This window comes from Pantherophis guttatus, chromosome 18 (genome assembly GCF_059756535.1).
Source record: "Pantherophis guttatus breed Tessera chromosome 18, ASM5975653v1, whole genome shotgun sequence".
Lineage (NCBI taxonomy): Eukaryota > Metazoa > Chordata > Lepidosauria > Squamata > Colubridae > Pantherophis > Pantherophis guttatus.
Window position 1 is genome coordinate 8,481,850 of NC_142080.1, and position 27,585 is coordinate 8,509,434.

Below are 27,585 nucleotides of genomic sequence, written 5' to 3' on the forward strand. Positions count from 1 at the left end.
CGGAGCAATACCCAAAGGGCTACCCCGCTATTTAGAAATTCTAAATTTACCAGACTTGAACATTTTGACTCTACAAAAAACCACCTTAGTCAGAACAGCTTACATCCTCCGACGATACTTTAACAGTTCCTAGGTCCTTGGTTAGGACTCGAGCTGCTGAGCTATTAACCAGCCTCAAAGGCTGTGAATCTCACTAGAGATTAACCAATAATAATAATAATAATAGATAAGAACAAACTTGGGATTGATGTAACCCTCAGAGATGAAAGAATCTGAATGTGAATTGAATTGTGATAAATAGTGTAGATTTGTATAGAGCAGGGGTCAGCAACCTGTGGCTCTGGAGCCGCATGTGGCTCTTTCACCCTCTGCTGTGGCTCCCTGTCACTCAAAATACGCATCACAACCAACAATGTGTGACACCCGCCAGCACGCGATTTATTGAGCTTTTCAACCCTCGGTAGGCCAACCATAGATAAATCCAAAAAAAGAAAAGTTTCAGAAGAAAACAGAACGTTTAATTCAACTACATATGCTAATTTTGTGGCCACTGAAGAAATAGTCAGGCATGGGAAGGTTTTTGTGGCTCCCGGTGTTTTCTTTTCTGTGGGAAACAGGTCCAAATGACTCTGAGTGTTTAAGGTATAGAGATAAGGAATTGTATCGATTGCAAGGTAAAACGTGATGAAAATGTGTAAACCGGAGACGTCACACCATGTCCAATGTTTTTAATTTGTATTATTAATAAAAAAAACTTTTTATAAAAAGAAAAAACTTACAATCACAACTGAGGCGGAAAACGGAAGGAGCCCCCCCTTGTCCACTCCGTCATCTCTTCCTTCCTTTATAGATATCGACGAGTGCCAGGAGCTAAATCAACGAGGACGGCTCTGTAAAACCGAACGTTGTGTGAATACCAGCGGCTCCTACTTCTGCACCTGCAAATCCGGCTACTCGCGGTCCTGGCCGCGCGGAATCTGCATTCCTCAACGATAGCGTGTCGTACCGACCACAGCATGGAAAGACGGGGGGGGACGTGGCCATCCACGAATGCCACACACACACACACATCCCCACCCCCGGCCGCGGTGAGCTTCTCCTCGCGGTCCACCGTCGGAAACTGGATCCTGGTTTGAAAGAGACTTTGTCTAAATTCACCAAGACGGTTCTCACTTTATTATATGGACCTTTTTAAAAAAAAAAGTTGTACCAGCTACTAAGAGGGGCATTGATTTTGCTGTAGAATTTTATACCTATTCGCGTTTTCTGTTCTTTTTTAACCCGCTGGATTCTTAGGGTTTTGTTTTTGTTTTTTTTTTAAAAAGAAAAACGGTTTGCACTTGTTTCTATAGGATTCAGAAATAATAATAAAAGAAATTTTCCTTTTGTACATAGTAAGACATTGGTGGAAGGAGAAATAAAAGACGGGAATTTCAAAATTAATCTGCTCATTAAAAATGGGAAATTGCCGTACAGATTGACGGTGTCTAATTTGCCCTCGGCAGCGGGATAAAGGAAAGTTTTGATTACAACATGGGGCGTTTTAACATATTCAGGCAAAAAGCATGTTTACCCCAAATATATAATAATAATAATAATAATAATAATAATAATAATAATAATAATAATAATAATAATAATAATAATAATAATAATAATAATTTTATTTCTATACCGCCCTTCTCCCGAAGGACTCAGGGCGGTATACAGCCAATTTAAAAACACAAGACACAACAATGATTAAAATTTAAAATAATTAAATAGATTTGGCCGGTTTAAAACCCCAAAAATTTAAAATACCCCAATTTAAAATCATTATGTTGATAGTCCGGCCTGGCAGAACAACAGGGTCTTCAATGTGCAACGAAACACCCGGAGGTTGGAGATCTTGCGTATTTCCGGGGGCACTTCATTCCACAGGGCTGGGGCTCCCACAGAGAAGGCCCTCCCCCTGGGTGTCGCTGGCTGACATAACTTGGCCGATGGCACCCTGAGGAGACCCTCTCTGTGGGAGCGAACTGGCCGGTGGGAGGCTATTGGTGGCAGAAGTCGGTCTCAAAGGTACCTGGGTCCTATGCCATGGAGCGCTTTAAAGGTGGTAACCAGCACCTTGAATCGCACTCGGAAGACCACTGGGAGCCAGTGCAGCTCGCGCAGGAGGGGTGTCACGGGCACAACGAGTTGCGCCCATAACCACCCGCGCGGCCGCATTCTGGACCAGTTGGAGCCTCCGAGTGCTCTTCAAGGGGAGCCCCATGTAGAGAGCTTTACAATAGTCCAGCCGGGAGGTGACAAGGGCATGAGTGATCGTGCGCAAGGCGTCCCGGTCCAGAAAGGGCTGCAACTGGCGGATCAGGCGAACCTGATAAAAGGCCCCCCTGGCCACAGCCGTCATGTGCTCTTCTAAAGACAGCCATGCGTCCAGGAGGACACCCAGATTGCGAGCCCTCTCCGTGGGGGGCAAAGATTCACCCCCAATAGTCAGCGATGGCACCTGCTGACTATATCGGGACGCCGGCAGCCACAGCCACTCAGTCTTGGAAGGGTTGAGTCTGAGCCTCTTCCTCCCCATCCAGACCCGCACGGCCTCCAGGCAGCGAGACATCACATCAAGGGCATCGTTGGGGTGGTCTGGGGTGGAGATGTACAGCTGAGTATCATCAGCGTACAGGTGACACTTCACCCCAAAACCACGGATGATCTCACCCAGCGGCTTCACATAAATGTTGAACAGGAGGGGCGAGAGGACCGACCCTTGTGGCACTCCCCATGCGAGACGCCTCGAGGTCGACCTCTGCCCCCCTGCCAACACGAACTGCGAGCGGTTGGAGAGGAAGGAGGAGAACCACCGCAGAACGGTGCCCCCTATTCCTAACCCTCTCAACCGCTGCAGCATGATACCATGGTCGATGGTATCAAAAGCCGCTGAGAGGTCTAATAGGACTAGGACAGAGGAGCAACCCCTGTCCCGGGCCTTCCAGAGATCATCCACCAACGCGACCAATGCCGTTTCTGTGCTGTGCCCCCGCCTGAAGCCCGATTGGCACGGATCCAGATAGACAACTTCATCCAAATATTGGGGTAGTTCTCGTGCCACCACGCTCTCAACAACCTTCGCCACAAAACAAAGGTTGGAGACCGGACGGTAGTTAGCTAATTCAGCCGGGTCCAGGGAAGGCTTCTTGAGGAGGGGCCTCACCACCGCCTCTTTCAAGGCGGCGGGAAAGGCACCCTCACTCAGAGAAGCAGTTATAATCCCCTGGAGCCAGCCTCGTGTAACCTCCCGGGAGGCCAGTACCAACCAGGAGGGACACGGGTCCAATAAACACGTGGCGGCACCAATCCTACCCAGAACCCTGTCCACATCCTCGGGAGCCACAGGATCAAACTCCTCCCAGATAATATTCTCAAGACCTGCCCTTGTCTCCTCCCCTGGACTCATCCAATCGGACTCCAAGCCATCCCGAATCCGAGCGACTTTATCATGCAGGAATTGCACAAAATCCTCCGCGCGGCCCTGCAAGGGATCTTCCCGCACTCCCCCCCCCCCCGAAGAAGGGAGTGGGTCACCCTAAACAGGGCGGCTGGGCGGTTCTCTGCAGATGCGATAAGAGCGGAGAAATGGTTAGATTTCGCCGCTTTTATCGCCACTAGGTAGGTCTTGATATAAGACCTCACCTGTGTCCGGTCGGAATTGGATTGACTAGTCCTCCAAATGCTCTCTAGGCGTCTTTTCCGACGCTTCATCTCTCTCAGCTCCTCAGAGAACCAAGGAGCCAATTGAGATCGGCATCGGGTCAGAGGCCGCAAAGGCACGACGCGGTCCAAAGCTCCGGCGGCCGCACTCTCCCAGGCGGCCACCAGCTCTTCAGTCGAGTCGTGTGCCAGGGTCTCAGGAATCGGCCCAAGCTCCGTCAGGAACCTTTCGGGGTCCATCAGGCGCCTGGGACGGAACCATTTGATCGGTTCCGTCTCCCTGCGGCGGGGGAAAGCGGTAGGAAAGTCTAAGTGAAGGAGTGAATGATCCATGACAAGGGTTTGATGTCTAGGTCCCCTCTACCAAGATCATTCAACCACTGACCAGAGACGAAAATCAGGTCCAGAGTGTGTCCCCCTATGTGAGTTGGGCCTTGAACTAACTGGGTCAGGTCCATGGCCGTCATGGAAGCCTTGAACTCCCGAGCCACCTCTGACGCCTCACCCGCAGACGGAAGGTTGAAATATATATATATTTAACCATCACCCCACCTCTCTGTGATTCTACGGGGTGCTGATATTTTTTAGAGTGATGGTCCTCTGTGGACAACTTAACTTGTGGGTTCCTATCACGCATTCTGATGATTTGCTCAGTTCATCCAATTTTATGAATTTGCATAAAATAGTACAACTAGAATCGTGAGTGGCGCGGTGGCCTAGAGGTGGAGCTCTGGCCTCACAGTCAGGAGGGCTGCGAGTTCGATCCTAGGTAGAGGCAGATATTTCTCTCTCTGGGCACACTGAGAATATATCTGCTGGGGGGGGGAAAAACTCCGCATTGGTGACAGGAAGGGCATCTGGCCAGTAAACAAAACTCAGCATTGGTAACAGGAAAGGCATCCGGCCAGTAAACACTCAGCTCCATTCAGTTGCCCAGACTCCGCCCCATAAAGGATTATGTTAAAAGAGGATGATGACTATAACTAGAATCATCTCACTACATCACATAAATACAACTTTTATATAGTCAAAACCAGTGATGGGTTTCAAATTTTTTTAGTACTGATTCTGTGGATGTGGCTTGGACGTGGCGTGGCATGGCTTCGTGGGTGTGGCAGGGGAAGGACACTGTAAAATCTCCATTCCCACCCCACTCCAGGGGAGGCAGAGAATAGATGCCGCCGGGGCCACTCTGCATCCCGAGTCCCAGCTGATCAGGAGGAAATGGGGATTTTGCAGTTTCCTTGGAGTTGGGTGGGAATGGAGATTTCACAGTGTCCTTCCCCTGCCACACCCATACTGAGTGATGTAGGGCCATGATTCTAGTTGTAATCATCACCCTCTTTTAACGCAATCCTTTGCGGGGTGGAGTCTGGGCAACTGAATGGAGCTTTCCTGTTGCCAATGCGGAGTGGTATTTACCGGTTCTCTGAACTACTCAAAATTTCTGCTACCGGTTCTTCAGAACCTGCTGAAACCCACCTCTGGTCAAAACTATTTCTTCTACACACAAAGCAAAGCACTTAAAACCACAACTCAGCTCCAAATTTTCATTGCTAGGTGAAGCCCGTTGTAAAGGGAGTTTTGCTCCATTTTACAAACTTTGTATCATGGTTTTTAAGCAAGCCACTACAATTGTTAAAGCACTACATTCCACAGCACGTCCCGCTTGACATCATCATGGGTCCCACATAAATCAGAGAGATGAATTATTAGAAGTACAAGCATGCAAGGGATATGATTGTTAGAAGGCGGAGCCTGTTAAATCTGGGCTTTTGCTTTAAACTCCTGAGAGGTCAAAAAGTAGAATTTCCTTTTGGGAAGCCTGCAAGAGTTAGCCAACATTGTCCCTCTCCCTCCGATCTCGGTTGCATCTTCCTCTTAAGACCTTGAATTAAATTTGGGATTAGAATTAAGAAGCGGGAAATGTATGCTTCTGGGGGGGAAAAATCTGCATTTATTTTAAAAAGCATTGCACTAAACGTAGAAGTGAAAAAGGCACAGTGCAGAGAATAGTTCCTTCAGTTGAGCCACTCTTGGGAAACTGAGCTTCAGGTTTCTATTCCTGTTGACTACAAGTCCCAGAGTGCATAGGGTGACTTAAAAAAAAAAAAGTACTAGTCCCAAGATTCAGTGGGAGTTCCTGACTGTAGCCTCTGATGCGAACCTAGAGATAAAAATTAGAGAGGAGCTCTAATCACTGGAGATAACACTTCCGGGCTCATTTAAAAAAAAAAATCCCTAGGAATTAAGTGCATTTGAATTTTTTGCATTTTTACTTCAAAATCCTGGCAAAAGTTGCTGCCACTGCAGTAAGGTTAGGATTAGCATACGGTTAGCCCAGTGGATATGTTTGCTTGGATATTTGCAGGCAGACAGGGTGCAAAACTCAAGATTCTCAAGGAGCCTTGGTAGTACAGTGGTCTAAAGCACCCTGTTAGTAAGACCAGCTGCCTGCAATTACTGCAGGTTTGAATCTCGCCAGGCTCAAGGTTGACTCAGCCTTCCATCCTTTCTAAGGTGGGTAAATTGAGGACCCAGTTTGTGGGGGCAATAAGCTAACTTTGTATAAATATACAAAAGTGTGAAGGCTATTGCTTAGCGCATTGTAAGCCGCCCTGAGTCTCCGGAGAAGGGCGGCATATAAATCAAATAAAATTAAAAAAAAGATTCAAAAATGAAATAAAATAAGGGAAGTAGAACAAAATTACATGTTGCATTTCCATGCTACTTACAGGTTGCAAAACCCTTAAAGCAGGAGTGTTTTAAAGTGGTTTTTAAGTCTAGTGGATTTCGAACATAATCTTAAATATGGTTAGAATTATTCTGTGAAATTATTATTACTATCAGTATATGTGTTATTTTTTTTTCTTATTTTTTTTCTTTGGTAAAATGATATGCCCTGGGCAATACACTGTATTCAAAATATTGATATATAAATAAATAAATCTTGACAAACGCACCAAAAAAAAAAAAAAAGACTAGTGGACTTCAACTCCCAGAAATCCCCAGCCAGCCCACAACACAGCTGGCTGGGGAATTCTGGGAGTTGAAGTCCACTAGGCTTCAAAGCAGTCCAGGTTGTATACCACTGCCTTAAAAGTTTTTGTGGGAGGGGAATTCCTCTCCCTGACCCCGCCCACCCCATCCCCTTGGAAACCCAGCATGCTTTCAGACGGGTGGGCTTCAACTCCCAGAATCCCCCAGCCAGCCAACAAAGCACAGCTAGCTGGGGAATTCTGGGAGTTGAAGTCCCCTAGCCTTAAAAGCAGTCCACCCTTTCCTTAAAAGTTTTTTGTGGGAGGGCAATTGCTCTCCTTGAGCCTGCCCACCCCATCCTCTTGGAAGCCCATCTCTATTTCCCCCCACCCCCGCACTTCCAAAAGCAATTCTTCCCAGCGTGCCTTGCAAAAGTTGGGACTTCAGCGCCCATGCTCCTTTGCGCGGCGGGGCGTGGCCGGGCCGGTGGCGCAGGCGTGATTGCTTTGCAGCCGCGCGTTTGAATTGCAGAGCAGGGGAGGTGAGTGGAGGGCGAGGGAAGAGTGGGGGGGGGGCGTTGCAAGGGGGCGCGGAGCCCCCTTTCCCCATTTGCAGCAAAGGGGTGGGAAAAGCCCCTCCGCGACCCGGCCGGGCTGGAGAAGGGATTGCAAGGAGGGTTAATTTACCAGCGCCCTCCAGCCGCTTGCAAAGCCGGTGGGGAGGGTCCTTTTGTCCCTAAAGGGAGTCGGGGAAGGGTCCGGATCCCACCCGACCTTTTTCCCAGGAGGGGATTTTGCTTTGCATGGTGGAAGGGACGGTTACTTAGAAACTGTATATATATATTATGGGGGTTGAATCAACCTCAGTCTTATGTATGTGATTTTGTTTCGTTATAGTCTTCTTTCTGTTTTTTGTCTCTAATTTATAATAATTTTTTTTTAAAAAAAAAGTTGTGGAAGGGACCTTGGAGGTCATCTAGTCCAACCCCACTCCTGACGCAGGAGAGCTGTACTGGGGATTTGAACCGCCCAACTCCCGACCTTTCTTTATAGATTGCAATTCCCAGAATTGGGGATTGCAATTCCCAGAATTCCCGGCCGGAGAACATGCATTACTAATCAATGGACTTGAATTCCCAGAATTCCCCAGCCAGTAGGTGTGGACTTTTTGACTCCCAGAATTCCCTGGATGGCAAGCTTTAAGACAGTGTTTCTCAACCTTGGTAGCTTGAAGATGTGTTTGACTCCCAGAATTCCCTGGCCACCATGTTTTTTTAAGATTCATAAACTTCAACTCCCAGAATTCCCTGTGGCCAGCATGCTTTAAAGATGCGTGGACTTAGATGCCAGCATTCCTCATCCCCTGGGCCTGGTGGGAAATTGAAGTCCCCCTCTATTAAAAGTCGTCTAGCTGAGGAATTCTGGGAGTTGAAGTCCACCCCTCAAAGTATGCTGGCTGAGGAATTCTGGGAGTTGAAGTCCACCCCTCAAAGCATGCTGGCTGGGGAATTCTGGGAGTTGAAGTCCACCCCTCAAAGCATGCTGGCTGGGGAATTCTGGGAGTTGAAGTCCACCCCTCAAAGCATGCTGGCTGGGGAATTCTGGGAGTTGAAGTCCACCCCTCAAAGCATGCTGGCTGGGGAATTCTGCGAGTTGAAGTCCACCCCTCAAAGCATGCTGGCTGGGGAATTGTGGGAGCTGAAGTCCACCCCTCAAAGCATGCTGGCTGAGGAATTCTGGGAACTGAAGTCAGCTCCTCTAAAACCATGCTGGCTGAGGAATTCTGGGAGCTGGAAGTCCACCCCTCAAAGCATGCTGGCTGGGGAATTCTGCGAGTTGGAGTCTAACCTCTTAACCTTGTCAAAATTGAGAAACACTGCCTTAGAGTAACACTGAACTTTCAAAGGGAGCCCGTGCTTCCCTGCTGTGGATGATGGGGCCTTCTCTTGCTTGTCGGGCCTTCAGAGCTTCTCTTCTCTTCTTGCCTTGCAGCCCTGCGGTGGCCATGGGGCTGAAAAGTACCCAGAAGGCCTTGTTCCCCTTGCGCTCCGTCTCCGACGTGGTGCGCCTCTTCGAACTGGAACTCCACCGGGAGCAGCCGGATCTGGTACTCCTTTCTCTGGTGTTGGGCTTCGTGGAGCACTTCCTGGCCGTCAACCGAGTTCTTCCCACCAACGTTCCCGGCATCAGCTTCGAGCCGGCTCAGGGTCCCGAAAGCCTCACCTACTTCCCCGTGGCTGACTTGAGCATCGTGGGCGCCCTGCATGCCCGCTTCACCGCCCAGATCCGAGGCGCCGTAGATCTCTCGCTCTACCCCCGGCCGGATGGTTACTCCTCCCGGGAACTGGTCAAGAAAGTCTCGGATGTTATCTGGAACAGCCTGAGCCGTTCTTATTTCAAGGACCGAGCCCACATCCAGTCGCTGTTCAGCTTCATCACAGGTGGGGGCGCTGTACTGGCGTGGGACATGGGTGGAAGATCTTGGGACCATGATGGTGAACCTATGGCACATGTGCCACAGGTGGCACGTGGAGCCATATCGGTGGGCACGTGAGCATTGCCCTAATTCAGCTCTGGCATGCATATCTGATTTTTGGGCCTTCTGGGCCCACCGGAAGTCAGCAAACGGACCATTTCCGACCTCCGGAGGGTCTCTGTGGGGGGTGGGGAAGGCCCACTTTCACCCTCCCCAAGCTCCTAGAAAGCCTCTGGAGCCCCGGGAGGGCGAAAAACGGGACTTCCGGTCCAACTGGAAGTTGGCAAACGGGCCGTTTCCGTCCTCCAGAGGCTTTCTTGGAGCCTGTGGCGGGCGAAAAATGGGCCTACCAGGCCCACCATGCCATCGTGTGCCAAAAACGGGGAGCGCGGGGGATGTGTGTCAGGCGTGCATGCGCAGGGGAGGGGGGCGCATTGAATTATGGGCATGGGCACATGCACACATGATCCCTCCACACTCCCCCCACTTTTGGCACGCGATGGCAAAAAGTTTAGCCATCACTGTCTTAGGAGATGCTGCCAAGGGGGAACGGACAGGTCATCCTCGATTTATGACCGTAATTGAGCCCAGAATTACGGTCATAAGTTATGTCAGTGGTTAAGCAGACGTGACTGTCCCAATTGTTCGACATTTGTTTGTGACGGTCGTTAAGGGAATCATTACGTGTCCGGAATGGGCGCTTTTTGCCAGATGTTGGAAGTAAATGCCAGTTTCTGACAAAAAAAAAACAAGTTGTAAGTCATGGGACCCTGGAACATTGTAAAAACCAGAAAGGTGGGCCGGTTGCTCCATGTCCCAAATGAGATTGTTTGCTGTCAGGGTTCCGACCGGATGCCCTAATTAAATCATGAGCCTTGAGCCAAGCTTCAAAAGAAATCCAGTTATTTATTAAGAGCTTCATGTCTGCACATTCCCAAGTGAAGCCAGCTCTGACCCTACGTAATTTACGCTCCAATTATGACCCTGTTTTCCCCCTCCCCCACCCAGGGTATGTCACTCCCTTCGGCTGCTGTAGGTAACCCTGGGATACAGCCTTGAGAGAGATATGCGTGGAATGTGCATCTGTCTTTGGCTGCCGTACCATTTTGCCGGTTTCCCATTCCACCACTCCACCCCCCCGGTCTATGGCAACTCGAGAGCAGGGCGACAGTCCAGGGTTCGAGACCTAAGTGCTGTGCGATGGGGTGAGCTCCCGGTTCCTTGCTCCAGCTTCCCTTCACCTAGCAGTTCGAAAGCAGGCACATGGAGTAGATAAATAGGTACCACTTCAGTGGGAAAGTAACAGCCTTCTGTGCACCTCGGTGTATAGTCATGCTGGCCACATGACCACGGAAGGATCTTCGGACAATGCTGGCTCCCTCGGCTAAGTGGATAGGTAGTGCTCGACTGCAATGGTGCCTGAAATTTATTTTGCTAAGCGAGACATTTGTTAAGTTGGTTAGCTCCATTTTACGACCTTTCTGGCCATAGTTGCTAAGTGAATCGTGACCGTTGTTAACGAAGTAACATGGTTGTTCAGTGAATCTGGCTTCCCACTGGACTTTGCTGGTCAGAAGCTGCTCACGGACCGTCATAAATATGAATCGGTTGCCAAGCATCCAAATTTCAATCGTGATCATGAGGATGTTGTAAGTGCGAAAAATGGCCAGAAGTCTGTTTTTTTCAGTGCCATTGTAAGCTTGAATGGTCACTAAACAAACTGTTGTAAGCTGAGGACTGCCTTTTTTGTAACTTCAAACGGTTGCTAATTGGCTAGTTGTAAGTCAAGGACCACCAGTGTTCCTATCTATCATATTTTGCAATTTTTTACATGTTTATAAGCCACCTATAAATTGAAGAATAAAAGGTAAAGGTTCCCCTCGCACATATGTGCTAGTCGTTCCCGACTCTAGGGGGTGGTGCTCATCTCCGTTTCAAAGCCAAAGAGCCAGCGCTGTCCGAAGACGTCTCCATGGTCATGTGGCCGCCATGACTCAACGCCAAAGGCGCACGGAACGCTGTTCCCTTCCCACCAAAGGTGGTCCCTATTTTTCTACTTGCATTTTTTCACCTGCTTTCGAACTGCTAGATTGGCAGAAGCTGGGACAAATCACGGGAGCTTACCCCATTATGCAGCACGAGGGATTCGAACCGCTGAACTGCCAACCTTTCTGATCGACAAGCTCAGCGTCTTAGCCCCTGAGCCACTGCGTCCTGTTGAAGAATAGGTTTGCTCAAATGTCTTTCTAAAGTTGGTTTAATGTTTCTCCGGCTCAGGTACCAAGTTGGACAGTTCTGGGGTGGCCTTTGCGGTGGTCGGCGCATGTCAGGCCCTGGGGCTCTACGATGTGCACCTGGCACTCTCGGAAGACCACGCGTGGGTCGTGTTTGGGAAAGACGGGGAGCAGACGGCCGAGGTCACATGGCACGGGAAAGGCAACGAGGACCGGCGTGGGCAGACGGTCAACTCGGGCGTGGCCGAGCGGGTAACAAAAAACGGCTTCTCTTCTTTGTTTTAATTCTCCCTTGCATTTCTCGCGGAAAAATCCATGCCAGAATTTCCTTCTTTCTTTCTCTTTCTTTCTTTCTTTCTTTCTTTCTTTCTTTCTTTCTTTCTTTCTTTCTTTCTTTCTTTCTTTCTTTCTTTCTTTCTTTCTTTCTTGGTTCAATTTATATGCCGCCCTTCTCCGAGAATCTTATTAGATTCTCAAGAATTGCTGTGGTTATTTGAAGGCATTTTAGAGACTATTTGGCTGCTTTTGTTTGTTTGTTTGCTTATTTTTATCCCACCTTTATTATTTTATAAATCGCTCAAGGCAGCAAGCATACCTAATAGTCACGCCCCCTCCTAATTTCTCCAAAACAACAACCCTGTGAGGTATGTTGGGCTGAAAGGGACTGATTGGCTCAGAGTCACCCAGCTAGTCCTAAAGCGGGATTAGAACTCACCATCGCCTAGTTACTGGCCCAAAGTCACCCAGCCAGATTTCATGTCTTGAGACGGGACTAGAACTCACCATCTCCTGGTGATTGGCCTAAAGTCACCGGGCCAGCTTTCAGGCCTAAGGCAGGAATGGAACTCACTGTCTCCTGGATTCTAGTGTGATACCTTCACCACCAGAAAAGGATGGGAATCTGTCTTGAATGTGTCAGTCATTATTCTGCAAGTCAACCAAGCCCTGAATTCCTCCTTCAGACCTTCTCCTCTCTTGGCAGAGCTGGCTCTACCTGAAGGGCTCCTACCTGCGTTGCACTCGGCAAATGGAAGTTGCTTTCATGGTCTGTGCCATCAACCCCTCCATTGACCTGCATTCTGACAGCCTGGAGTTGTTGCAGCTCCAGCAGGTGAGCAAAACACAGGTCTAAGCTTGAGGCTTGATCGGGGCCAGAGAAGGTCCTCCAGTCCACCCCTTGTGATGTGGCCTTCATCTCTTCTAAGCCATCCTCGTCTTCAGGGGAGGGTTAGTGGTGTATGGCAGTGTTTGATAACTGTGGCAACCTTAAGATGAAGGTTGCCACAGGTGAAGTCCATTCACCTTCCAGAATTCCCAAGCCAGCATGCTTGAAGATGGGTGGACTTCAACTCCCAGAATTCCCCAGCCAGCCTGCTTTAAGATGGGTGGACTTCAACTCCCAGAGTCCCCCAGCCAGCCTGCTTTAAGATGGGTGGACTTCAACTCCCAGAATTCTCTAGCCAGCATGCTTTAAGATGGGTGGACTTCAACTCCCAGAGTTCCCCAGCCAGCCTACTTTAAGATGGGTGGACTTCAATTCCCAGAGATCACGTGACTTGGGGCATTGCAACCATTGTAAATGCCTGAATTTTGCTCACTTTTGACCATTGGAGATGCTACAACAGTTATCATTGCAAAATATGATTGTTAAGTCACTTTTTTCAGTGACATTGTACGGTTGTAAGTTTACGTCTGCTTGTAAAGGTAACTGGGAAGTGTACAATCGTGTTTGCAAGAGTCTATTAATGTAAAAGTAGAAGTTTTTGTTTTAAAGAAATACTTCTACTGCTTAAAAGTAGAATTCATTGATCTTCTACTTCTTAAAAGTAGAATTCATTGACCTGAGTGTGCTTCCTGTCTGGACTACCTTGCAAGACTGATGGCAGTTGCTTTCCCTTACCCCTTCACCTCTTGTCTCTTGCAGAAGCTACTATGGGTCCTCTACGACATGCACCATTTGGAGAGGTAAGTAGTTCCCACTTCCTTTAGGGGCCTGCCCTAATTTGTGGCCTTGGCGAGCCACCAAGCAGGAGGTTGGACTAGAAGACCTCCAAAGGTCCCTTCCCACTTCGTTATTCTGTTAACTAGCGCGAGTCCCAATAGAAGAGAATATTTATAGCTCGGGGTTGGGCCGTGGGGGTCCTTGATGGTCGCTGAGCTGGGTGGTTTTCTTGCAGACGTCTTATGACCCAACTAGGTAACATCATCAGTGTTCAAAGGGAATAGAGTCGAGGGGAGAGGGAGGGGGCGGGAAGAGGAGAAGAAGCGGGGAGGAGGAGAGAAAGAAAGAAGAGAAGGAGGAGGGTCCTTGGTGCTCTCTGAGCTTGGTTGTTTTCTTTCATAATTCAATTAGGGTCCATCATCCTCAGTGCTAGAAGGGAAGCAAACACTCCCTTCAAGCACTGATGAGATTAGCTAGTTGGGTCATGAAACGTCTGGAAGGAAAAAATCCAAGCTCAGAGGAGCACCAAAGACCCTATAGCTTGAATTCTGATAGACCATGTCGTTGGGGTACCTTCACCTCGACTGATTGAAGCGGGGTAACGGATTCCTTCTCTCTTTATCTCCCTGCTGGTCGACTTGAGATCTGCTTGCCTTAAGGGTGCCATCTTTAAAACCCAGAAGACCAGGGCTTTGAGGTTCGGATGTCCTGTAGAGATTCTCCTTCTTGTTGTAGGTATCCTATGGCTTTGGGGAATCTGGCTGATCTCGAAGAACTCGAACCCACCCCGGGCCGTCCTGACCCTCTCTTCATCTACCACCAGGTATTTTCCTGCCCTTTAAGCAGGGGAGGATTGCTGGGGGTTCGGGAGAACCTGTAGCTAAGAGTCTGTGCAGTTCTGAGAAACCCCCCCCCCCCCAAATCCCACTCCTGGCTGGCGCTGCCCACCCCTCCCCTCCCAAGAGTCCCCACACAGCCCGTTTTGGATGCAGGTAAATGCAGGGCACTGAGGAGGGCAAAAAACGGGCCTACAGGAAGTTTGGGAAGGCTGGAAATGGGCCCGTTTCTGGCCTCCAGAGGGCCTCCGGAGCCTGGGAAGGCCGTTTTCGCCCTCCCGGAGGCTCAAAGAAAGCCTCTGGAGCCTGGGGAGGGCAAAAACACCCCGCCCGCTGCCATGGTGCAGGAGGCTGACTAGGCCACGCCCACCATGGCCACGCCCACCCAGCAACCGAGCAGAGAACCCCTTGCTTAAATTTTTGAAGCCCACCCCTGCCTTTAAAGATATGGGTGGGTGGGTGGATGGGAGGAAAAAAGGCCTACTTCACGGTGATATTAAAAACCAAGCTTTATTTATGTGTCTTCTCATAATAAACAAATTTGTCACATAATAAACGCACAATAAGTTCTCATAATAAACAAATTTGTCTCAACTTTGAGGGAAGTTATCCTGAGATTTATCCTATGCCTTTTCTCTAGGGCAGTGATCGCTAACCTTTTTGTCCTTGTGTGCCGAAAATGCGTGCCCATACCCACAATGCAGTGCGTGTACGACGCCCCCTGCGCATGTGCGCAACCCCCTCATGCTCCCCCTGCCCTTATGTGTATGACCCCCCCCGTGCTCCCACCAGGCATGCGCGTAACACACACACCCCGCACCCCTTTTGGGCCTAGCAGGCCTCTCTGCATGAAGCACCCACAGCTTCTGGTGGCAGGCTGTTCCACTGGTTAATAGTTTTCACAGTTAGGAAGTTTCTCCTTAATTCCAGGTTGCTTCTCGCCTTGATTAGTTTCCATCTGTTGTTTCCATCTGTCTTCTGGGGCTTTGGGAAATTCCGAGATCGGGAAATTCCTACAGGGAGGTCAAAGGACACCGTGCAGATACCTGGATTTTAACCCTCCCTTTGTAACTCCCCCTCTTGTCTCCTACCAGGGGATCAACTCAGCCAAGCAATATTACAACAACGAGCACATTTACCCGTACATCTACCTGGCCAGCTATCACTGCCGTAACAAAAATGTCAAGGAAGCCCTGGAGGCGTGGGCTGACTCGGCTACCGTCATTCAAGAGTAGGTCACTTTTAATGTCCTCTTTTGAGCCACCGCATCCCACTTTATCTGCTGATAATCAGCCTTATTTATGTGTCCCTCTTTCCGGTTTCTGCACTTGCCCTTTTTGTCTTTCAGTTTGTCAGAGAGACCTGTGTGCAGCCATGATGGTTTCTTCTGGGATTTCTTGTTTTTTCTTTTTTCAGTGGTATTGCACTTGACTGGGCTTTTATGATTGCATTTTTTTTCTTTGTGTGTTTTTCTCCGTCTCTCGGTCTGAAGTTACAACTACTGCCGAGAGGATGAAGAGATTTATAAGGAATTCTTTGACGTGGCCAATGACGTCGTTCCCAATTTGCTCAAGGAAGTGGCCAGCCTTGCGGATTCTACAGAAGAGAAGGGAGCTGGGGAAAGAGGAGAGGTCAGTGACGAAAGGACAATAATACTAAATAATCAACAATTGCTATATGGCCAATTACAGTAGTCCTTGATTTACAATCACAATGGAACCCACATTTCCATTACTAAGCAAGACAGTGGTTAAGTGAATCCCCCCCATTTTACGACCTTTGTTAAGTGAATCACTGCAGCCATTAAATGAGTAATGCGGTTGTAAAGTGAACCAGGCGTCCCCATTGACTCTGCTTGTCAGAAGATTGCACGAGCACAGGACATTGCAACCGTCATAAATATGAGTCAGTTGCTAAGCGTCTCAATTTTGATTGCATGACCGTGGTAATGCTGACACGGTCGTAAAAGAGAACGATCATAAGTTACTTTTTTCAGTGCCATTGTAACTTCGAACGGTCACTAAAGGAGCTGTTGTTAGTCGAGAGTTACCGTGTTTCCCCGAAAACAAACCCTCGCCTGAAAATAAGACCTCCCCTGAAAATAGATATAAAACAGGGTCCTCTACTCCCATCGCTGAAGAATTTGCTTTCCTCTTCAGGCTTCACCATCTCAAACGGGAGGTTCAGCGTTGCAGGACCCCGAGTGCTTCGTCCACCTCCTGCGCTTCTACGACGGCATCTGCAAGTGGGAAGAGGGCAGCCCCACGCCCGTCCTTCACGTGGGCTGGGCCACCTTCCTGGTCCAGTCTCTCAGCCGCTTCGATGGGACGGTGAGATGTCGGTCCTTGGCACAGAAGAGGGCTGGGGATGCGGGGTTGGCTGAGGTGGACATTTTTAACGGCTTGGGAAAATGTGGTTTAGTACAATGTCGTTTTAAGAAATGCCAAGAGGGCTTTGCGGCCTTCTCAGAGGGGGTCACTGGGATTGGAGCTGATGTATTCTGCCAGGGCGGGATGGCTGCATACAACAGCAGAGGAAGTCTGTAGAGTGTTTCCAATGTTGGTAACTTGTAAGATGTCTGAGCTACAACTTCCCAAATTCCCCAGCCAGTATGTAGTAAAATGTCTGAACTTCAACTCCCAGAATTCCCCAGCCAGCATGCTTTAAGGTGTCTGAACTACAACTCCCAGAATTCCCTAGCCAGTATGTTGTAAGGTGTCTGAACTACAACTCCCAGAATTCCCCAGCCAGCATGCTTTAAAATATCCGAACTACAACTCCCAGAATTCCCCAGCCAGTATGTTGTAAAATGTCTAAACTACAACTCCCAGAATTCCACAAGCAGCATGCTGACTGGAATTCTGGGAGTCCGAGTCCATGCCTCTTAAACCATGCTGGCTGAGGAATTCTGGGAGTTGAAGTCCACCTGTTTGAAAGCATGCTGGCTGGGGAATTCTGGGAGTTGTAGTCCTCCCATCTTAAACCATGCTGGCTGGGGAATTCTGGGAGTTGTAGTCCTCCCGTCTTAAAGCATGCTGCCTGGGGAATTCTGGGAGTTGAAGCCCACCCCTCTTAAACCATGCTGGCTGGGGAATTCTGGGAGTTATAGTTTAGCCATCTTACATACTGGCTGGGGAATTCTGGGAGTTGTAGTTCAGACACCTTAAAGCATGCTGGCTGGGGAATTCTGGGACTTGAAGTCCTCCCATCATAAAAGTGCCAAGTTTCAGAAACATAGTTCCCCAGACCGTCGCAAGAAGCTTCCTTGCTTTTCCAGGTGCGGCAAAAGGTGACGCTGGTGAGCCGGGACCTGGATGCGAACGACGACGACGACCAAGGCAGTGAGGATCCCCGGGAAGGCCGGCGGCGGGGTCCTCGCCGAGAATCCAAGCCGGAAGAGCCTCCTCTGGCCAAGAAGGCCACAGAACGTCGACGTCCGAGCACCACCCAGCGATCCGAGAGGCCGCTTCCGGAGAAGGAAGAAGGTCTCAGCAGCAGCTCGAGCCCTCGCCCCGAAGGCCTCGTCCTCACCTTCCAGAGCGAGAAAATGAAAGGCATGAAGGAACTCCTGGTAGCGGCCAAGATCAACTCCAGCGCCATCAAACTGCAGCTCACGGCCCAGTCGCAGGTCCAGCTGAAAAAGCAGAAGGTTTCCGCTCCTCGGACATACGCCCTGTCCTTCCTCAAGCGACCACGGAAGTCCCTCTGATCCCCGAGCGAAGCCGGACGAGAAAAACTTTCCGATTTCTTGGCAAAAGTTTGCTCGAGTTCTCTCTTCCTCCACTTTTCCTCTGGCCAACATTTTGAGAAGACCTGATGATCATCTTCAGCTCTTGGCTGGTTGGGTTACATACCTTGCTCGGAAATTCTGCTTTTAAAGGTGGATTTTGACTCCTGTCAGGAAGAGCTTAATTTGGACGGATCCGGAGATAAAACACAACAGCCTGGAGGTTGGGTAGTGTTAGGGACAAAAAAAACCCCCGGAGACTTGAAATGAGATTGAACTGTGCAAAAGGACTTGTTGAACATTATTTTTTTAACCTCTCTCTCTCTTAGTCTCCTGTTTGCAAACGGGACGTGGGATAATTCCGTGTTTCCCATGACCAGGCGGGTATAAATCTTTTTTTTAACTGAACAACTGATGATCCTAACACGGCTGAATATCAAAAGATTTGTTATTTAAAAAGAAACCTGTCTGGTATTAATGTCATAACACACCAAGCGAGCGGTTTGTTGAAGGGATAAAAGCAAGAACAAGACGGAACTAATAGGGATGCACAGACAAATCGTCCCGAGTGACAGCTAACAATTAAAAAAAAAAATTTTTTTTTAAAAATCCAGGTGTGATCATCCCATGAAGATTATCTTTTATGATAAAAGAAATATTTCCAAAAGATCTGAGCCGGAGGTTTGGTTCTGCACTTGTATTAGGAGTTTGAAGAATTTTTCGTAGACGTTTGCGGAGACAGAATTAATAAATTTTAAGGTTCTCTTTTGTTATAGAAAGGAAAATGCCTCTTGTTCTCCTTGAACTTTTGAATCTGCGATGGCTTTTACAATAAAAGTCAGCAGAAAAGCAAAGGTTTTTACCTCAGAAAGAGGGAGAGGAATGCTTCTAATCTAAAGTACAGGTAGGCTTCTATGTACAATCATTCGTTTAATGACCATTCAAAGTTACAATGGCCCTGAAAAAAGTAACTTATGACCGTTTTTTTTTTACACAATGGTCACAGCCTGTCTATATCGTGATCAAAATTCAGAAGCTTGGCAACCGGCTCAGATTTACGACGGCTGCAGTGTCCCTGGGTCACTTGATCCCCTTTTATGACCTCAAAAAGTAAAGCAAAGATCCACCGGGAAGCCAGATTCACTTAACAACCGGGTTACTAATTTAACAACTGCAGTGATTCACTTAACAACCGGGTTACTAACTAAACTGCAGTGATTCACTTAAACAAGTGTGGCAAGAAAAGGTCGTAAAACAGGGCAAACGTCCCTCAACAACCGGTCTTGCTTAGTTAGCGATGGAAATTTTGGGCTCAGTCGTGGTCATAACTCGAGGACCGCTTGGGAGGTATGAATTTCCTGCTTTTGCAGTTTGTCAGCAACGAAGCAGTTCCAAAATCCCAGGGAATTTTGTTCCTGCCCCAGGCAGTGTTTCATCTCCCTATCTCTTGAGTACAGATTTTTTTTTTTTATTGCTGTCTGAGAAAATTGCTGTATTTTCCGGTGTATTAGACGACTTTTTAACACATGAAAATCTTCTCAAAAGTCGGGGGTCGTCTTATACGCCGGGTGTCGTTCTCCTGTAACCAGGCAGACCAGCCCGAAAGGCTCTGACGAACCTTAAATGGCTCTGGCGATCCCAGCTCTGGCGATCCCAGATGAGTTGCCTGCTAATCAGGCAACTCAGCTGGGATCGCCAGAGCCATGTAAAAGGAAAAAAGTTTTCCCCCTCCAGCTTGCTTGCCTTGCTTTGCTTGCCTGAATCCATTCCATCAGCAAGCCACTCCTTGCCCGCAATCAAGCAGGCAGGGAGTTGTGGACTTCAACTCCCAGAATTCCTCAGCCAGCAAAGCAAAGCTGGCTGAGGAATTCTGGGAGTTGAAGTCTACAAGTCTTAAAGTTGCCAAGGTTGGAGACCCCTGTTCTATTGGGTAAGTTTTTTTTCCCCTTTGGGAGCTTTAAAAAAAATAGTTAATTGGGGGTTTTTTTTAGTTGTTCTTTTTTAGACCTAGCCATTTAAAGTTTAGGAAGTTTTAAATTTAGCTTTCATATAAAAATTAAAATAAAATGAAATAATATTTGTGCAGCTTTCTGAGATTTAGTGTGTTTCTGGAGTGTTTCGCTCTAACTACACAAACACACAAAATCTCACAAAGCTGTATGTGGAATTTTGTGTGTTTAAAGTGTGAAAGTTGTTTTTTGGGGGGCTTTTTGTGGCTGTGTGAGGTTCCTGCTTGTTGCAGGGGCCATTTTGGGTCTAGCACAGCTGCTTTTACATTGTGGATGAGCCAATTGTGTTGTGTTGTGTGTGTGTAAAGTGTGAAAGTTGTTTTTTGGGGGGGCTTTTTGTGGCTGTGTGAGGTTCCTGCTTGTTGCAGGGGCCATTTTGGATCTAGAGCAGCTGCTTTTACATTGTGGGTGAGCCAGTTGTGTTGTGTTGTGTGTGTGTAAAGTGTGAAGGTTGTTTTTTGGGGGCTTTTTGTGACTGTGAGGTTCTTGCTTGTTGCAGGGGCCATTTTGGGTCTAGCACAGCTGTTTTTACATTGTGGGTGAGCCAGTTGTGTTGTGTGGTGTGTGTGTAAAGTGTGAAAGTTGTTTTTTGGGGGGGCTTTTTGTGGCTGTGTGAGGTTCTTGCTTGTTGCAGGGGCCATTTTGGATCTAGCACAGCTGCTTTTACATTGTGGGTGAGCCAGTTGTGTTGTGTTGTGTGTGTGTAAAGTGTGAAAGTTGTTTTTTGGGGGCTTTTTGTGACTGTGAGGTTCTTGCTTGTTGCAGGGGCCATTTTGGGTCTAGCACAGCTGTTTTTACATTGTGGGTGAGCCAGTTGTGTTGTGTGGTGTGTGTGTAAAGTGTGAAAGTTGTTTTTTGGGGGGGCTTTTTGTGGCTGTGTGAGGTTCTTGCTTGTTGCAGGGGCCATTTTGGATCTAGCACAGCTGCTTTTACATTGTGGGTGAGCCAGTTGTGTTGTGTGGTGTGTGTGTAAAGTGTGAAAGTTGTTTTTTGGGGGGCTTTTTGTGGCTGTGTGAGGTTCTTGCTTGTTGCAGGGGCCATTTTGGGCCTAGCACAGCTGTTTTTACATTGTGGGTGAGCCAGTTGTGTTGTGTGGTGTGTGTGTAAAGTGTGAAAGTTGTTTTTTGGGGGGGCTTTTTGTGGCTGTGTGAGGTTCTTGCTTGTTGCAGGGGCCATTTTGGGTCTAGCACAGCTGCTTTTACATTGTGGGTGAACCAGTTGTGTTGTGTGGTGTGTGTGTAAAGTGTGAAAGTTGTTTTTTTGGGCTTTTTGTGGCTGTGTGAGGTTCCTGCTTGTCGCAGGGGCCATTTTGGGTTTTTTAATTTTTAATTTTTAATTTTAATTTTTATTTGGTGTGCATTGGAAATAGGGGTAGTCTTATACGGCGAGTATAGCCCAAACCCTATATTTTAACAGGAAAAGTCGGGGGTCGTCTTATAGTCCCAGTCGTTTTATACCCCGGAAAATACGGTAAATCTCTTAGCTTTGCTGTAACCTTTTATAAGGGCAAGATGTAGCAGTCCTGAGGGCCCTCCCCCCCCCCATTTATTGTGCCACCAAACTGCAGTCATTTAGAAAGGGGAATCTGAACTTGAAAACAATTTTTTTAAAAAAAATCAAAGCTTCCCTTCTCCCACTTAAAAAGATAAATCTAATTAAAATAAGACGTACCGTACGTCAGTTTCCCAACCTTATTCTCTTGGTTTTGTCCAGGGGTCAGCAACCTGCGGCTCTGGAGCTGCATGTGGCTCTTTCACCCCTCTGCTGCGGCTCCCTGTCACTCAAAATATGCATCACAACCGCCAAAATGCGACACCCGCCAGCACGCGATTTATTGAGCTTTTCAACCATGGATAAATCCAAGAAAAGAAAAGTTTCAGATGAAAACAGAATGTTTAATTTCAACTACATATGCTAGTTTTGTGGCCGCTCAAGAAATTGTCAGGCACGGGAAGGGTTTTTGTGGCTCCCAGTGTTTTCTTTTCTGTGGGAAACGGGTCCCAATGGCTCTTTTGAGTGTTTAAGGTTGCAGACCCCTGGTTTTGTCAATCCAAGGCTATTGAAGGCATCTCAACGACCAAAAGATCGCTGATCCTGTCACAAGCCTTTATGAAACTTTTAAAAGCAGCCGAGTCCAGCATCGTTTAAAATATTCATCCGTTGACTCCACAGTATAATTCCTCTAAGATGCAATCTAACTAGGAAAAATAGTCCTGGAAAAAATGGTCCTTTCTTGACCATTCAGCCTCGCGGCATCTTCCCCGCTCAAATTTTGGGGCTGATGTCAGCAGACAGTTTTAGGTGAAGGAAGAGTGGAGAGTGGACATTGTTTTTATTCCCCGTTGCACATATCAGCATCATAGTCTGGGTAGGATGAAAATAGAAAGCAGGTCAGTTCCAGCTTTTAAAGCAACATTTGCAGGAATGACTTCATATCTCTAAAGATTTTAAAGAAAGAAATTTGGCGTAGACGAGACGGCGAAAACCTACCTGAAGAATCCTAAGTAAGATCAAAATCGGTAAACAAGGGGCCCTAAATTTATCATGGAGGCTACAGTCATCCAACGTGACAATTAACCTATGAAATTGTAATGTGTAAATTTTCCTCCTCGTTTTACATTTATACATTGTGGGTATTTGTAGATGCTGCTCTAAATTAACCTTCAGGGTTTTTTTTGTATTCTGTTAAAGCACCGAAGACTTTGGATTAGTTGTAGATACAATTAGTTTTCGACTTACACAAATTTGTTTTGCGACTGTTATAAGGTTCCCTTCGCACATACGTGCTAATTGTTCCCGACTCTAGGGGGCGGTGCTCATCTCCGTTTCAAAGCCGAAGAGCCAGCGCTGTCCGAAGACATCCCCGTGGTCATGCGGCCGGCATGACTCAACGCCAAAGGCGCACGGAACGCTGTTACCTTCCCGCCAAAGGTGGTCCCTATTTTTCTACTTGCATTTTTTACCTGTTTTCAAACTGCTAGGTTGGCAGAAGCTGGGACGAGTAACGGGAGCTCACCCTATTACGCGGCACTGGGGATTCGAACCGCTGAACTGCCGACCTTTCTGATTGACAAGCTCAGCGTCTTAGCCACTGAGCCACCGCATCCCACTTGTGACTGATTCACTTAACAACCGTGTTAAGTGAGCCGCAGTGGCGCGGTGGTTAGAGTGCAGTACTGCAGGCTACTTCTGCTGATTGCCGGCTGCCTGCAATTTGGCAGTTCGAATCTCACCAGGCTCAAGGTTGACTCAGCCTTCTGTCCTTCCGAGGCCGGTAAAATGAGGATCCTGATTGTTGGGGGCAAGAGGCTGAGTCTGTAAAGCGCTTAGAGAGGGCTATGAAGCACTGTGAAGCGGTATATAAGACTTAAGTGCTATTGCTCTTCCTTCCTTCCTTCCTCCCTCCCTCCCTCCCTCCCTCCCTCCCTCCCTCCCTTCCTTCCTTCCTTTCTTCCTTCCTTCCTTCCTTCACCAGAGGTTAGAATGCAGGATTGCAGGCTAACTTTGCCCACTGCCAGGAGTTCGATCCTGACCAGCTAAAGGTTGACTCAACTTTCTTTCTGAGGTCAGTAAAATGAAGACCCAGATTGTTGGGGGGCAAGTGGCTGACTCTGTAAACCGCTTAGAGAGGGCTGTAAATGCACTGTGAAGCGGTATATAAGTCTTTAAGTGCTATTGCTACTAACTTTACAATTGCAGTGATTCACTGAACAACTGTGGCCCAGAAGGTCATAAAGTGAGGCAAAACTCACTTGCCAACTGTCAGTGCTTAGTGATAAGAAATGTTGAGTTCAGTTGTGGCTATAAATCAATAATACATTGCTATTCCCCCCCCCCCCCCGTTTGCTTGGAAGTAATTATGGTCTGTTTATTCAACCTATTTCTACGCCAGCACAATTAAAACTTCACACAATCCTGGACCCACAGACTGAGAATCACTGCTGTAAAAAAAATTGTGCGCGGTCACAATCTCTGACCCCCAAGCAAGGGATTCATGCCTGAATCATTTTGAGAGGGGTTTTTTTTTGTTTTTGTTTTTTTGAGGCAGGGGGTGTTTTTGAATTCCAAACGGCTTTGAAGAACTCAAATCCCGCTGGATAAAAATCAGATGCATCCGATAAAAGAGAACTGCATGCAAAAAAAACCAAAAGCTTTTAAATAAAATATATTTGTCTGTCCCCCAACGTAGACTTAACACCATCCTTCTTTTCTCCAGTGCATGCTGGGAATTTATACCAGTTTAATAGCGACGAAATAAACGGGGAGAGGCATTGCTTGTATAATGGGGCCTGTTGCTAACTAAGATTCTCGTTTCCTAGTCATCATATTTATTGGATCCTGTTTGGATCGCAGGCTGAGATGCAGCAAAAAAAAAAAAAAATGCTTGCATAACAAACGGCAGTGGTGATAAATCAGCCAGCAATGCAATGCATGCCTCGGCTAAAGTTAAAATATTTCTTTTTCCGATGAATGCTGATCTAAATCTGCTCTGCAAAACAGATCCTGGTGTGATTTGCAAAATTCGGAAGTCCTTAACATAAAGCAGGCCAGATTTTTATTTTTTATTATTTTTTTAAAATCCAGATTGACAACAACCTCAACAGGCTCTGCCCAGGTCCAAATATAGCTAAATTGACGCTTAAGAACATCAACAGGATGTGCACGCAAACAGGAACAGTTTTGGTCTCGGTTACGGTTTTGTCACTCAGCGGTGAAATGAGTGGATTGGAATTGTGATTTTTAATTTTTTTTTGCAGAGAAAACTCAGCAAAGTCTGAATTTAAGGCCGCTCTAGAATCTTCTCCACCCCTCCCTATCCAGTTACAGGTGGTCCTCAAATTACGACCACAATTGAGACCAGAATTTGAGCTTCAGCAGGGGGCTAGACTAGAAAACCTCCAAGGTCCCTTCCAGCTTATTCTATTCTATTCTATTCTATTCTATTCTATTCTATTCTATTCTATTCTATTCATCCTTTTTTACTCTATATTCTATCCTAGTCTATATTTTACACTCTATTCCAGTGATGGCTAACCTTTTTGCCATCGCGTGCCAGGAAGGGGTGGGGGAGGTTTATGCACGCGCGTGCCCACACCCATAATTCTATGCGTAATTTTGTCTGCAGAGCCTGGATAGCTCTGCAGACAAAAGCACTGTAATTTAACACCAGCTGTCTGCAATTAAAGTAAGTTCGAATCTTGCCAGGCTCAAGGTTGACTCGGCCTTCCATCCTTTCTAAGGTAGGTAAATTGAGGACCCAGTTTATGGGGGCAATAAGCTGACTTTGTATAAAATATACAAAAGTATGAAGGCTATTGCTTAACGCACTGTAAGCCACCCTGAGTCTGGAGAAGGGCAGCATATAAATCAAATTAAAAAAAAAAATATGCGCTCCGCCCTGCGCATGCGTGCCCAACCCCCCCTCCCTACTTGCTCCTGGCCCATTTTTCTTTGACACCTGGCTCCAGTTCCTCTCTATGCATCTGGGGAGGGCGAAAACAGCCTTCCCCACCTATCCCCAAGCCTCCCGGAGGCAGAAAACAGCCTGTTTCCCTACTTCTGGTGGGCCCAAAAGGCCTGAAAATCAGGTGGCCGGCACGCACATGCGTGCCAGAGCTGAGCTTGCGTGCCCACTGATCTGGCTACGCGTGTCACCTGTGGCACGCGTGCCATAGGTTCGCCATCACGGCTCTTTTCTATATTTTACATTCTATTCTATATTTTACATTCTATTCTATTCTATTCATCTTTTTTTACATTCCTAGTCTATATTTTACATTTTATTTATTCTATTCTATTTTATATTTTACATTCTAGTCTATATTTTACATTCCATATTTTACATTCTATTCTATTCTAGTCTATATTTTACATTCTATTCACGAAATGGGGCAGAATTCATTGAAGAAATTCCTCGCTTAGCGACAGAAATATCGGGCTCCATTGGCTTCCTATGATTTTATTGGTTTTTCAAAATATAAAAGACAAAGGAAATTTAATTTTTTTAAAAAAAATAATTTTATTGAACATTTTTTAAAAACAAACATACAAACCAACCAACAAAAACAGATATTTACATCTTCTTTTCAATATCTTCGCATCAGTAATCTATCTATATACATTTTCTCTTTCTTATCTTTATCTGTTATACAAATATTTCTAGTATATCATATATATATATATATTCTCTTAATCTAAATATTTTATTTACATTTAACATAAACAGGTACCTAGTTTCCTTTCCACAATTTATATCTTCACATTTGTTTCCATATTTCCCCACCTAATTAAACCATTGTTTAGTTTTCTTTTGTCCCTTTTTTTATTTTCCCCTTTTCTCCTTGAACCGTTTATACCATTTCTCCCAGACTAAGTAGTATTCTGTTTCATCTTTTTCTTGTATCTCCTTTGTGAGCTTATCCATTTCCACACACTCCATAATTTTTCTAATCAAAGGAAATTTTAAAAAGCAGTGGAAAAGCAAGAAGAGGGGGAAGGAAGGGAAAAGTAATTGAAATAATATAGAGGATTTTCTTAATATAAATTTGTGATAAAAATGAATGAGTTAACAGAAGCATATATTCCTCCCTGCAACAAAGAGAAGCAGAGACGGTCAAAATTGATTCTTTTATCCAAAGTAGAGAATATATCTAACCTTGTTTCTATTCTGAAATTGCTTCCGGATTTTGGGCTTACCATGAAAAAAACCACACGAAACGTTGATTTTGGTTTTGTTAACTAGACAGGCTTATTGGCATAGAAATCGCTTGTACAAGCTGTTGCGTAAAAGCAAACAGTTGTAGCTTGATAATGCTACTCTCTTCTACTGTGCTAAAGTGAGTCGGAAGTTGGTGCCTTTTTTTCTTTCCTTTTCTCCCTTTATGTTTTTTCTTTCTTTTCCCCTTCCCTCCCCCGCTTCTTAGTTTTCCACTACTTTTTATTTTATTTTATATTTTGAAAAACCAATCTAATCATTTAGATAGATAGAAAAATAGATGATAGATAGATAGATATGATGGATGGATGGATGGACAGAGACAGATAGACAAATGGATAGATGATAGACAATGGATGGATAGATGGATAGGTAGATAGGTTGATAGAAAAATGATAGATGATAGAAAAATAGATGATAGGTAGATAGATTAGATAGACAGATATGATGGACAGACGATGGATGGATGGATGGTTAGAGAGGTAGATAGAAAAATAGATGATAGATATGATGGATGGATGGACAGATAGACAAATGGATAGATGAATGTATAGGTAGGTAGATAGAAAAATAGATGATAGATAATGATGGATGGACAGACAGACAAATGGATAAGATGATAGATGATGGATGGATGGATTGATAGAAAAATAGATGATAGAAAAATAGGATAGATAGATATGATGGATGGACAGAGAGAAATGGATAGATGATGGATGGATAGATAGGTAGATAGAAAAATAGATGATAGATTATCCGACAGACAGACATGATAGATAGATAGATAGATAGATAGATAGATAGATAGATAGATAGATAGATAGATAGATAGATAGATAGATAGATAGATGATTAAAGAGAGAGAGAGAGAAGATAGAACTGGCTTGTGGAGTTGCCTTCACAGAAGGTGGGCTCCCTTGAGGTCGTAAGTGGGGGGACGACTCCCCTGTTAACAGGCGCGCACGCGCCTTT

The 27,585-nt window shown here is 46.5% G+C and overlaps 2 protein-coding genes across 5 annotated transcripts in view; both read left to right on the top strand.

Annotated features, from left to right (window-relative positions):
- The window catches only part of LTBP3 (latent transforming growth factor beta binding protein 3), a 65,508-nt gene extending 64,048 nt beyond the window's left edge, over positions 1–1,460 (top strand). For all 3 annotated transcript variants that reach the window (XM_087880969.1, XM_087880967.1, XM_087880968.1), the window contains exon 27: positions 851–1,460. In XM_087880969.1, the coding sequence (XP_087737095.1) occupies positions 851–996 (146 nt within the window). In that variant the 3' untranslated portion in view covers positions 997–1,460. The remainder of the gene's footprint in view (positions 1–850) is intronic.
- A 5,587-nt stretch (positions 1,461–7,047) lies between these two features.
- On the top strand, positions 7,048–18,668 carry MEN1 (menin 1). Of its 2 annotated transcripts, none has more exons than XM_087880970.1 (10): positions 7,048–7,216; positions 8,667–9,115; positions 11,428–11,636; positions 12,367–12,495; positions 13,309–13,349; positions 14,062–14,149; positions 15,257–15,393; positions 15,655–15,793; positions 16,322–16,492; positions 17,440–18,668. In XM_087880970.1, exons 2-10 carry the CDS (start codon positions 8,680–8,682, stop codon positions 17,869–17,871), a joined length of 1,782 nt encoding a protein of 593 aa, XP_087737096.1. In that variant the 5' UTR covers positions 7,048–7,216; positions 8,667–8,679; the 3' UTR covers positions 17,872–18,668. The 2 variants fall into 2 exon arrangements, with proteins under 2 accessions (XP_087737096.1, XP_087737097.1); XM_087880971.1 differs by having other exon boundaries at positions 7,214–7,389.
- The last annotated feature ends 8,917 nt before the right edge of the window (positions 18,669–27,585 follow it).

Bases quoted from the DNA above. Each gene is read 5' to 3' on its own strand.
- MEN1 (XM_087880970.1), top strand. From the start codon at position 8,680: ATGGGGCTGAAAAGTACCCAGAAGGCCTTGTTCCCCTTGCGCTCCGTC. The intron at 15,394-15,654 runs GTAGGTCACTTT...CTCGGTCTGAAG, and splicing joins TCGGCTACCGTCATTCAAGA to TTACAACTACTGCCGAGAGG. The intron at 15,794-16,321 runs GTCAGTGACGAA...TTTCCTCTTCAG, and splicing joins GAGCTGGGGAAAGAGGAGAG to GCTTCACCATCTCAAACGGG.